This window comes from Sander lucioperca, chromosome 18 (genome assembly GCF_008315115.2).
Source record: "Sander lucioperca isolate FBNREF2018 chromosome 18, SLUC_FBN_1.2, whole genome shotgun sequence".
Classification (NCBI taxonomy): Eukaryota; Metazoa; Chordata; class Actinopteri; order Perciformes; family Percidae; genus Sander; species Sander lucioperca.
This window is the reverse complement of record NC_050190.1, coordinates 15,734,044-15,746,676: the sequence shown is the minus strand read 5'-3', so window position 1 is coordinate 15,746,676 and position 12,633 is coordinate 15,734,044. Positions and strand designations below refer to the sequence as shown.

Below are 12,633 nucleotides of genomic sequence, written 5' to 3'. Positions count from 1 at the left end.
CAATGGTTTGGTATTTTTTACTCTACAGCTAGTGAGAAGATGTATATTGGGATCTATATTGGAGAGTGAGAAGAACTATCTTGACGCACTGAAAAGGATATTAGAGGTAGGCAAGTAAGGCTGCAGTGATTGCCAAATCCCCTTTGAAATGTTTGTTATTACAGTTCACGTTGTCTGCTTTATCAGCAATATGAGAAGCCTCTGACCCAGATTGAGCCGAGGCTGCTGAGCGACAGGAAACTGAAGATGACCTTCTATCGTGTGCGTGAGATCCTGCAGTGCCACTTCCTGTTTCAGATTGCCCTGGCGAGCCGTGTGGCTGAGTGGGACAGCCTGGAGATGATTGGGGATGTCTTTGTTGCATCGGTAAGCTTGGGCTATAATTTTAAAGCCTTTTTTTGGAGAACTTCACCAATATATTAAATATAAATAATATACATTAGCTGTGTTTTTTTAATCAGTTGGACATGTATGGCATTTCTCATGATTACATGGAGCACAGCCACACTCCTCCCTTTTCTTACCATGTTACTTCACGTCAAAGACACATGCTCTCATGCAGATGCAGAAAGTTGCACTCTTTAGCTGCTTAGCAACTCATAGGCAGAGATCTTCAAAACATAAGACCTCATCTCCCACAGTCCGTCCTGTTGTAGAAAGCCGGTTTAGCAAACTCTGAGCCTAACCCTGAACTCTGAGTTGATAAACCCTGAGATGGAAAAAGAGTTTTCGGTTCCAGAAAAGCTGATCAGAGTTTGTTCAATTAACTCTGAATTAAGCTGATGTGTGGGAAATGGACAAAGCCATCATCAATGGAGCTCCAATACTACAATTCACCATGGAATCAGGTTAAAAAAAATGCAGAGCCTTCATTTTAATCCAATGGACGTGGAGATATTAATGCATTTATATGTGGACTGTGCACATGTATCTTTAAAAAAAGGAAGGGAAAAGTGTCAATAAGTTAACCGAATTTTGACCTGCTCTAACAAACTAACAGCTGTCTGTGTACACAGAGTCACAGTGTTAATAAAAAAAGGACATACAAAGGTTTTATTTGAGGTGGGGGTGGTTTGACGCAGTGTAATATTTGAATGCGAGGGCAAAAACGATGTTCAAAGAAATGACTGCGTGCATAAAGGCAGTAACTTTAGATAGGCCTGGATAACAAACTAATATCCAACCAGGATTGTTGATTCGGACATACAGTAAACCTGTAATGCGCTTTGATACAGGCATGCAGGTTAGGTTCACAGAGTCAGTTACCATGGTAACTAATCAATAGTTAAAGTTACCTCTCTTTTTGGAACTAAAAACCCTCGGCCACCTGGGTAGCTCACCTGGTAGAGCAGGCGCCCATATATAGAGGTTTACTCCTCGACGCAGGTTCGACCCCAACCTGCGGCCCTTTGCTGCATGTCATTCCCCCTCTCTCTCCCCTTTCATGTCTTCAGCTGTCCTCTATAAATACAGGCCTAAAAATGCCCAAAAAAATAATCATAAAAAAAAAAGTTTCCCTCATCTCAGGGTCACAAAACCCGCTTTCTGAAACAGGGCCCTGCTCGCAACTTCACTTCCTTGTTTTTGTACAAAAAGCAACCCCTGGCATTACATCAGAGCAGCAGTGAGACCCATCTAAAGTCTGCTCACTGCCCTCTCTCACCTCGCAATCCCATCATAAAACAAGACTTACACACCAAGTGCTTATTTTGGGAATGGAATATTTCCTCTTCGTGTGTGTGTGTGTGTGTGTGTGTGTGTTAAAATACTCAAACTGTAAACGATATTAATATTATTATATTTTAGTTTGAAGAGCTGACATTTTCAATTTATTAAAAGAGATTAGTGACAGTGATATCATGTGTCCAGAAATCCTGTCCCACACAAATGAGGGTAAACTTCGCTACATCTCAGGAATCAGCAATATAGCTCGAAGCTTGAAGACTGACTTAAAGAAAGAAGTTTCAGCCCCCACTGTCTTGGAGAGTGAATCATCCATTGCTCGAGTCAGTGAAGAACATTCACTCCCCAAGAGTTCCAGTGATGGACATTCAGACCCCGAGATTTCCAGCCATGAATATGCAACAGCACCTTCCACAGGCACTTACCTTCATGATGGAGTCAAAGACACTGCTACTCCCACTAAAGAAGAGTCAGCTGCTGCTACCAATGATGACAATACAGATACTGATTGTGTACCAATTGTCTGTAACACTACTAATGTCTCAGCTTCAGCTGCCGCTGGCTAAGCTGATGGAGCTACAGCCTCCATTTCATTAAATGATGGAGCTGCAACTGCCATTGGACCTGTTGATGTGGATAATGTCAAGAAAAAGAAGAAGAATGTTTTTCAGAGGGCCTGCAAATTCTTCTGCAGAGTGAAGGCTTGATGTGACCTTACTATTTTCTTTGTTAAGCAATATGTAAACTCTGTTCAATAAAAATGCCAAAATACAAAAATAAACTTGTGATTCATTATTTTTATTGAGAATTTAGGAGAAATTAAGACTGCTCGTAGAGTCGCGTATGGAGTAACATATTTAAAACACTTCTTGGCTTGCAGTGGGGTTGCAGTGAACAAGAGTTAAACCCATTGCTCTAACAATAAAGTTGCTCTCTACTAAGTGTGGCTGGAGTTTTCACCTCTTGTTCTCCCGTTCTCCATGCACCTTGGAAGTAGGTGAGGATGTGCCCAACATCCCTACTTTGCTTCATTAACACCCCGAAGTAGCTAGTTACTCTAGTTAGAGTTGTATTATGGCTATTAACAAGAACAACAGTTAATTGTCAGATGTCCTTAGACGCTTAGCTGGATCTTATTCAGCAAATATTTGGTAGATCATAAGAGGAAAAGGCTATTTTGGCTTTTTATGTTTTTAATATTATGCATTGAGTAAGTTAGTTTCACCATTCACCATAGCCACAAATAGATAAATTACCTCATCGCTAAGCATCCTGCAAACATCAGTGTTTTAAAAAAAGAAAAATAGTATTAAAAATAAGTTGTGTCTTTCTTTCACTTGTTTCCAAAAACATACGCTAGCAAGATCATGATCAAGTGATGAAAACACTACCGCTTTTGTCCACAGGAGCCGCCAAAATCAACACAAAATTAAAGTTCCTTGTAGTTGGGAGAAGAAAAAAAAAACTGAAATCTCTACGTGTTTTGTTTGAGTAAATTTTACTATAAGGATAAGGCAGCTATGCTATTTTCAAAAAGGCTTCCGAATTAAAAAAATAAATACTTTGCTTGTCCCTGCACGCCGAACAACACATTTGGATTTTCTGATACGATGCCACTATCTGCAGCATATCTTTTCTTTGTGTCTTGTAAAACTGTTACATTATGTTACTGCAAGTGGTTAATGTGGTTGAACCTCTGTGTTTCTCAACAGTTCTCAAAGTCCATGGTGCTGGATGCCTACAGTGAGTATGTGAACAACTTCAGCACTGCAATGGCAGTGGTAAGGAAGACATGCGCCTCCAAACCTGGCTTCCTGGAATTCCTCAAGGTTTGAGAAAAACGCAAAAAAACATGTTAAACTAATACTGGAACTACAGTGCAATGTGTAAACGGTGTCATAAATATTGCTCTTGCATAGGGATCTAATGTTTTCTTTACATTTTCTTTTGTTACATGATTTTTATTGTTGTGCATTTCAACAGAAAGGGATTACTGTTACTGTTTTAACCATTTATTAAGTAAAATTCTTGCTGTTCGCTTAAAGAAAGATAATTACATTAAATACAAGATAAATTATTTCCTTACAAAAATGCAAAACACATCTACTCAAAAGTATATGAATTAGCCTGGTAAATACAACTTTGTACCCGTCTACGGCTAGCATGCTTTTTAGTCCATCACTTGCCCCCTTTTAAAATCTAAAGACTTTTCCTAACTACACTGCAGTTACCTGTCTTCTCACCTACAGCATCGTCAGGAGACCAGCAGTGACCGAATGACTTTGTATGGCCTGATGATGAAACCTATCCAGAGGTTCCCACAGTTCATTCTGCTCCTTCAGGTATGATGAGTTCTTATTTTCAGCTCCTTAACAGTAAACTGCAGTCTGTAGAAGACAGTGTGGTATATACATTCACCAGCAGAGGGAGTGCCATACACATAAATCAAGGCACTTTGTTTTTCAACTTCAAGGGGAGGCAAGGGAAATGCTCTGGCGGAGGAAATGGTTTCCTCAGATCTCTTTTAATCCTGACCTAGCATATTTTATTTTTTGCTGTGCCTCTTGCAGAGAACCCCAGAAAAAAATATAGGACACTGGGTTGTTTTTTCTTTTAAACTTGGACATGTTTAACAGCAGTTTATTGACTGCATGGTTCTATTATTAAAACCTTATCAGTCATGAGGATGTGTGCTATAGAGCATGCATTGCTTACATCAAATGCTGTTGAATGTGATAATGCAGATTGTCCACGAATGAAACTGTTAAAAGGCACTGGGAGATTGGTCCTCGGTGTGGATCATCAACCACTGACTAATGTATGACTTCTCTGTGCATCCTCATCAAGGACATGCTGAAGAACACACCAGTGGGTCATGCCGACCGTCTGCCCTTACAGATGGCCCTGACCGAACTGGAGACACTGGCAGAGAAACTCAACGAAAAGAAGAGGGAAGCCGACCAGTGCTGTGAGATCCGTCACATTGCAAAGGCCATGAACGAACGCTACCTCAACAAGGTCTGCCCACTGCTCAGCGTGTGTGCCCTGGCATGCATGTTTGTAGTTTGAATCATACAGTATGATGCTGTAGCTTGGTGGAGTCTGCCTACTTGATACATGAGGTTTTTGTTTTAATATGCCGATTGAGAAAGTGGTTGGAGTTGATGCACTCATTGCTCAGTCAGTGTGCACATTTTTGGCTCATGTTTGATTCTTTTAGCATATGCTGTGGCATTTCTCTCTGCCCCAATGTAGGCAGCAATCAGGCACTTGAGCTTCACATTTTCTCAAGTATTCTCTTGCCTGAATAGCATATTTTTAGCGCATGGCTTCGCACATATGCACACAATACCAGCTTTCCCCTAATTATTTGTCAGCCACCCACTCAGGCATCTGTGTAGAAACATGTGTTTACAGGATATCTAACATGGGGCAGAGGTGTTTTGTTCTCCATGGCCTTTAATTGCAGAGTCGCTGTTAATAGTCATATATTATATGCTGTTGCCCAAAGTGGATGGTTTCACGGTAGAGAATGACAGGAAACTTGGGGGAAGAAAAAGCGAGATGATATGACAAAGGTTTCTTGCCAGACTGAGGTTTGGGAGTTACATGTTCCAGGACAACCTTGATACCCAGAGTTTAAAAAAGCATAGGCTGAAATGCATCAGGATTGTTTTCTTGTGTACACCAACAAAGCCTAGTGAGATCTCTGTTTGGTCTACATTTCTTCTCTGAGCTTGGTGTTGTAAGCTAAGTACTTTAATCAGAGATCCAAACTCCTACTGCATCTTCACATAGTATCACTCTTAACTTATCGTCACTATCCATTAGCTTCTGAGTAATGGCAGCCGCTACCTGATCCGCTCAGACGACATGGTGGAGACGGTCTACAATGAGCGTGGTGAAATCATCAAAACCAAGGAGCGACGCCTCTTCCTGCTCAATGATGTTCTCATGTGTGCCACACCCAATATCCGGTAAGAGTGACCGCAAACCAGACCTGTTCTTAATCTCTCCCTTAATTTGCACCTTCTCCTGTCCTTGGTTGCAATATCCTGTAATCTCTTTAGCTTTTTACAAATTTAGAAACACATTTTTTTGTGTGTGTTTTTGTTGTTTGTAGAGTTCACTTTGCCTACTGTAAGGGAATGTTTAATGTAACTAGGATTTCCTGACAGTAAAAATTTATCTTAAAATGAACTAAACTAGAATGAAATTCTCAAGTGTAGAGAAATATGATACTGTAAGCACTGTATGTGACTGGTGTCCTTGGGCTGATGTTTGACCACACTGAGTCTGTAGGTTTGGGACTCATTTGTACCCACTGTGGCTTGTTTTTTAGCCAAGAGTGAAGGAGAGCCCCGCTACTGGACTTTTCAGTTTCTGTCCTGTAATTGTAACATGTTAGTCACCACATACTGCCTCTTGGAAACATGCACTTACTTTAAAAAAAAAAAAAAGTGATTTTTTAGATGAGTGACAATTACCTCCTCTTATCTTTCAAACATGGCATCCATAGGCCTCCTCCACTGCGCTGATGCTATATTTTTCTTTCTTCCTTCCTTAACCTTTTTTTGCACTCATATTTCCTCCTCACACAGTGCAGAATAGGAATGTATTCTCCACAAACAAGGTGTTAAGAACAATTTGAACCAGAGCCAGTTTGCCACATGACCTCCACCTCTTCCTGCTCTGTCCAGGTGTCAGGATGGCAGTGGGAGTGGCAGTGGCAATGCCCTCCCCGACCAAAAGTTCCTTCTGAAGTGGAGCGTGCCTTTGAGCTTTGTGGAAGTGCTAGAGTTTGGATCTAGCGAAGACATGGCCGACAACAACCGCTACCCAGCATCTCATTCTGGGGAGAAGGTGGTCATCAACGCTAAGCCAAGTATGAACCACAGTGTCACATTCTGTTATTTTGGAACAGTAGTCTTGTCTGTCTGCGGTGCTGTTTCTCTCTCTGCCACAAAAGGTCTGGAATAAAAGGTGCGAGAGTTCAATTAGCTGAGTTGTTAAGTAGTAGGCCATGGGGATTTGAGACTCTGGAATATAGGAGCCAACACCTGCTAGTCCGTTAACTACTTCTGCTTGATGACTAGTTAATAAAGTGATTAAAATATATCTATGCTTGTGTTGGACTCTATATAAGCCGGAGATTAGAGTTTGTCTAGTGGTTTAAAGTATGGCTCTCTCCAGGACTATAATTATCAATATTACAATTAACAAATCGAGTTGCACTATTTTAATAAACTACATTATTAATACTGTAGAATAAATAGTTGTTTCTTGCTGGACATTCACAGACATTTCTAAAATGGTGTCAGTCCTGCACAAACCGTCCAGCCCCTGAGTGTGTATTTTTTTCCTTCCGCAATCCTCTGGTCTGCTGGCTGCCGAATCCAATGATTTCAGTCTTTCCACTGAGTTCTCCCCTGTCACAGACTGCAGCTCAGCCACTTTAAAAGGCCCAGATCAGACACACAAGAGGCATATATTTTGTGGTCAAAGCAGTGCCGTTTTTAATCTAGGATGTAGCTTTCTTTGTGTGTGTGTGTGTGTGTGTGTGTGTGTGTGTGTGTGTGTGTGTGTGTGTGTGTGTGTGTGTGTGTGTGTGTGTGTGCACACATTGTTGGGCTGGTGAGTGTTTTGATAATGTTGTATTCCTTGTCTGTCAAAGGTTGTATGTATTCAAGCTGGGGTCAAAGGCTCACTCTGTCAGTTGCCAATGCTAGTGGGCTGGCATCAATTCCACTAAAAAAACACAGCACTCTGTAGCTCAGTCTCTGCCTCACCATCAATCTCTCCACCTCCCTCTAATCTAACATCTGCCAAACTGTTACATAATGTTGTCTTTTGCAGTGTCACATTTATCTTTTTATAAATCCTGTAATGTTTCTTTATGTGTTGTAGCATGCAGTCCACCTGCAATGTTTCATACTCTTAAACTATTTCACCCCTCTTGTATTTTGCCTTTTATACCCTTACTCCCTTTACTGATGGCAGATGGCAAAGACAGACCTGAGTATCATCTGGTGTGACTGTAGGGTTTTCCTAGGGCTGCAACTGACAGACAGGTTCACAGCCTCATCTTAACCCGATGTAATGATACAGTATGCATACTCCTTATAGGCCTGAGGAAGACCGCATGGGTCTCAAATATATTGTTTTGTTCTTCTTACAAATAGCAATTAGATGTTGCAAAAGTTGATTTTGAGATTATATGACGTAACCACAGTGCTTTAAAAATGTGTCATTGCATATAACTTTTAATTCCCTTGACAGGACTAAATAATGTTAGTTAGTTGACAATAACTTGCATACCTTCACTCAGTTCCTTCACTTTGGTTTAGTTATTTCCCAACCTTTGGGAATGTGTGTGCACACACAAATGTGTGCATTGTCCAAGAACTTTTAACAAGTGGAAACAATTGTTTCTCAGTCAACTGTGTGCAGCCAAAAGCAGCTCGGTGACCAGCCTGCTAGAAAACAATGAAGAGACTGTCCAGCGTATGATGTCACCTCTTTTCAAGTCTCTCTGCATAGTTCAGTTCTTCTCTACACTGCATAGCAATCAGACCACCATGCTGCCTGTTCATTTTAAGTTACATTTCCCTGCTGCTTATAGTCAGTATGTAATTTGTAGATATGTTGTTTGTTTTTAGGAAGTGTGTAATTGCTGGGATGACTGGTGTGTTTTCTATGATGCTGCCATTCAGGAAGGAAGTTGGACCCAGGTCGAAATGAGTTACACAGGCCCCGTTTTGTCCGTGGGAAATGGTCAATTCAGTTGCGTCTTATTATTTGCAATTAAATGTGGATAATGTATAGCAAAAGATGGTAAAAAAAAAAAAGGGAGGAAATATACTACAAGTCTCACACAGACCCCCATCATACACAGATCACAGGGCTTGATATTAACAGAGAGTAGAATAAAGAATTAAGTTTAAAACTACATGCCTGTTAGATTTAAATCCAAATCATGCACAGGGATGTTGAAAATATGGAGTTCAATCATTGTTCTATGTTATTAAACAATGCCAATATGAAGTGATGTTAAGTAGAGTCTTGAGATAGTACTCCATCATATGATACTGGCTATAAATGAACTTGCTCCAAGCATGACATACAATAGAGCAAGCATGACAGGTTTATTCAGCATTTCTGCCCTGACCTGAATTCAACCCCCTGTGTCTCAGCCTTTGCTGAGACAGATGAGCCATGAAAATTGCACACAGCTCCATTAGAGAAGGCAAAGAGTTGAATTGAAAAAAAAAAAAACACGGTAACAAAAGTGCACAACACACTCCAACAATACATTTCTCATTTGGCGGGTGGCTAGGATTTGAACCAGTGACATGAATGAAATACAATAAGAGGTCGTTGACCATGAAAACATCAATGAAATCCTAAACCCATATACACTACTGTAGGCCTGCTGTGTTCCGTGTGTGCTTTTGTGTGTTAGGGTGCTCATGCATGTGTAAGGACAACAAACAATTTATGTCTGTGAGCAGCCTCTTGTGTACAAACTCAGAGGGAGACATTTTTGAATAATTATCCCAGAGACCACCTACAAATGCAGATTTTGGCGATGCACAAACAGGGCTAAAGTGTCGTCTGAATGCCCAGTCAGCGAGACCTTCAGGAGAGGACTGGACTGGGTTGCCATGGAGTTGGAGCGCCAGGCAGACTCAGTGACTATTGTGGAAGAAGAGGAGGAGGAGGAAGTGGAAGGAAAGGGAGAAGAGAAAGTAGAATGACAGAAGCAAACAAAGTCATTTTGGTGCCAAAGACTCTGATGCGGTTTAACTGTTTGTTCACCGATCCACACTCTCAGCGGTTATTGTTGTGTGCACTAAAATGTTTGCAGTTAGGTTTAAATTTGAAAGAGCCCTCTTGTTAATTGGGCCATTTGATTGAATGACCTCGATAACTTTTCTGTTGACAGTTTTGGCCAACTGACAGGCATCCCCTCTGTGCTCTGTACAAGCTACTCTTCATGATTATCGTCATGATCTTATGTATGTGTGTGTGAGTCAGACCTTTGATGAGCTATGTGGTTGTGTTATGTGCATCAGTGTTTTGTGTAAGCACCTTTTGATACAGAACAATGGCATAGTAACCGCTCCCATCTCATCACATAGGATCATTTGCTATTTTAACCCGTTTTTAAATTTTTGTTTTGTATCAGAAAATATGGGACGTAGAAATAAGCGCTGAAAATGTGTAGAAGAAAAATGTAACGATTTAAAATGTTGGAAAAAGCAAAAACAAACTGTGAAAAAAAGGCGTCAAAAACGTGTTTTTTTTCAAGGTTGACGGGAAGACAACACAAGGGTTAAGCACAAGTGCAAAAATACCTACAGCATACCTATTGCAGCATGCATATATACATACAGCTGGTACACAAGTAACAAACATAAAGGGTGATATATGCTAACACATATGCAATATTTGTGTGGCCTCTGAAAGCTAACATAGTGTTCTTGTGAATAAGTGAGCACACTGGTGAGAATCACTGCCAAGTTTGCAGAGCTGTCACCGCTCCCTGTGGGAAACTGACTGATTGGCCTTTATTGATTTTTGTCTTTGTTAGTCCAATTTGAACAGCTTCTCTCATCAGACTGGCCTCACTCTTTCTGCTTGTGTATCCAACTTTCTATAAGGAGACAGTTGCAGCTTTTAAGGTCTCAGCTAAATTGACTTGCTACCTTTGAGTTTTGGATGCTTTTATTCTTTCAAGCTCAGATGAGGACACTGCTCTCTATGTAGGATTGTAGTCACTGCTATCTGCTATTACTCACCTTTTTTTTTTTTTTTTTTTTTTTTTATAAATATCAATCAATTAAAGCTTTGTAACAAAAACAATACATCTATACTTTTTGTTTTGCTGTTTGCTGTTTCTTTAAAATATTTTTTTCTTTTGTGTGTTTCTGTGTAGACAAGCTGTACATGGGCCCTGGTCAGTTGTACCAAGATCTTCAGAACCTAATCCATGACCTCAGCCTGGTCAACCAGATCTCCAGCATGATCAGCAGCCTCAAAGGCAACTACCAGGTACTGTATGGCTGCGCTAAACACAAGCACTGAGTTAAAGTTACATCAGTTGAACTCAATCCATTTCTAGTCTTCATTGTCCCTTGGGGGAAGTTTGATTAAAGTGCATATAAAAAATAAATTGTCATCACATTAAATCCAGATAACTGTCAGTGTCTCATGCCTGAAAGGGAATCAATATAAAAGTCAAGTAAAAAAAATTAATACATGTCATAGATCTAAATTGTGTCAAATCAGTGAGTACTTTTTTTGGTGGTTTTTTTTGACAAAATATAAGTTGGAATATTTTTATTGTCTATTAATATTCTTGGAAGCTTGCCAAAAGTTGACATAGACAAATGTTCCTCCAGTGTACCTCAGGACTTTTAAAATCACATTCATTTCCCCTCAGATATCCATTAGGGCTGGGCTGTTATGAAGGCATATAATGTTTAAGCTGTGGAATGTGCCAGTGTGGGCAGTTTGTCTCTGGGAGACGAGGAGTCTCTTAAGTCTTGATTTGCACCATTCAAGCCTGTCATATCATGTGGCCACACACACACAAGCTTGCCTGTGCTGTTGGGATGGAGGTTTAATTTGCAGAGCACAGCGTGTGTGTGTGTGTGTGTGTGTGTGTGTGTGTGTGTGTGTGTGTGTGTGTGTGTGTGTGCGCGTGTGTGCGTGTGTGTGTGTGTGTGTGTGCGTGTGTGTGTGTGTGTGTGTGCGTGTGTGTGTGTGTGTGCTCGCGCTGTGCTGGTCGGTCAGAAGCAAAGTGGGAGGCAGAGTAACAGAGAGACATGTGTCCCAGAGATGGAGGGAGGGATGGAAAGATTGATGGGACAGGAAAGAAAGAAGCAGGACTGAGATGTTTGAGCTGTACACTGCCAAGCATTTTCCTCAACACTAAATTTGATATCCTAAATAATACTGACAGTATTCAGGTGACACTTTACTTGAAAGGGTGTGCATAAGACTGACATGACACCATCATAAACATGACATGACACATGTTATGAACATAATGGAGTCTTTATGAATGTTTTGAGTGTTGTCATTAAGTGTCATTCTGTAAATTATGACACAGTTTTACGACAGGGAATGTATCACCAAGATGGTTTTCTTTCCGTGTTTGGCTCTTTGCACCCTGGGACCGAGTCAGCTAATACCCTGATGGTCCTGGCCCACTTTAACCCCTGATTACAGTGATAGATTTTTATATCTTTGTGTCATTCAAATGAATGAATTGTCTTTAAATAATGTGGTTTATTGATCTTGCTCTGAAGTACATTTATTTTATTCCTATTCCCATTGTAGCGCCCATCCCTAAACCTTAATTTATTTCCCACTCAATTATTTTTTCCCTTTCATTTCATCACCCTCTTCCTACTTCTCTTTCCCTCCGTTTTTTTTTTCTGTCTATCACTCATATTTCCTTCTGTACAGAATGTAAACCCCACAGTGGCCCATGATTGGGTATCAGGTCTCCAGAGGCTGATACTGAAGAAGGAGGAGGAGATCAGGGCAGCTGACCGGTGTAGGATCCAACTCCAGCTGCCTGGCAAACATGACAAGTTTGTGTTTTACACACACACAGACACATATATATACGGTATATATATATATATATATACACACACCGCTCATTTGGTTTAATTGGTCTTTCATACAGACAGCACATACAACATTTTCACAGTCTCAGTCCTCACCCAAACCACCCTTGTCTTGTTTATCCTTGATTTGTCTTTATCCCCCTTTATCTTGCTTTCTCCTTCAGTCCTCCTAGCCACTCTGTGTGCCTATAGCTTTAAGAGAGAGTATTAGAGCACATTTGGATATTTGGATAAACAAGTTTCTCCACCAGCTATAATCTGAGGCATGGATCTCAGGGGAGGAAATGTACATCAGTGTTTGCAACCA

The 12,633-nt window shown here is 40.6% G+C and overlaps 1 protein-coding gene across 2 annotated transcripts in view; it reads left to right on the top strand.

Moving 5' to 3' along the window:
- arhgef10 (Rho guanine nucleotide exchange factor (GEF) 10) overlaps positions 1 to 12,633 on the top strand; it is a 56,353-nt gene that overhangs the window by 19,866 nt on the left and 23,854 nt on the right. For both annotated transcript variants that reach the window (XM_035994642.1, XM_035994641.1), the window contains 9 exons: positions 29 to 106; positions 187 to 366; positions 3,396 to 3,512; positions 3,933 to 4,025; positions 4,531 to 4,701; positions 5,515 to 5,660; positions 6,384 to 6,568; positions 10,622 to 10,737; positions 12,160 to 12,287. In XM_035994642.1, the coding sequence (XP_035850535.1) occupies positions 29 to 106; positions 187 to 366; positions 3,396 to 3,512; positions 3,933 to 4,025; positions 4,531 to 4,701; positions 5,515 to 5,660; positions 6,384 to 6,568; positions 10,622 to 10,737; positions 12,160 to 12,287 (1,214 nt within the window). The remainder of the gene's footprint in view (positions 1 to 28; positions 107 to 186; positions 367 to 3,395; positions 3,513 to 3,932; positions 4,026 to 4,530; positions 4,702 to 5,514; positions 5,661 to 6,383; positions 6,569 to 10,621; positions 10,738 to 12,159; positions 12,288 to 12,633) is intronic.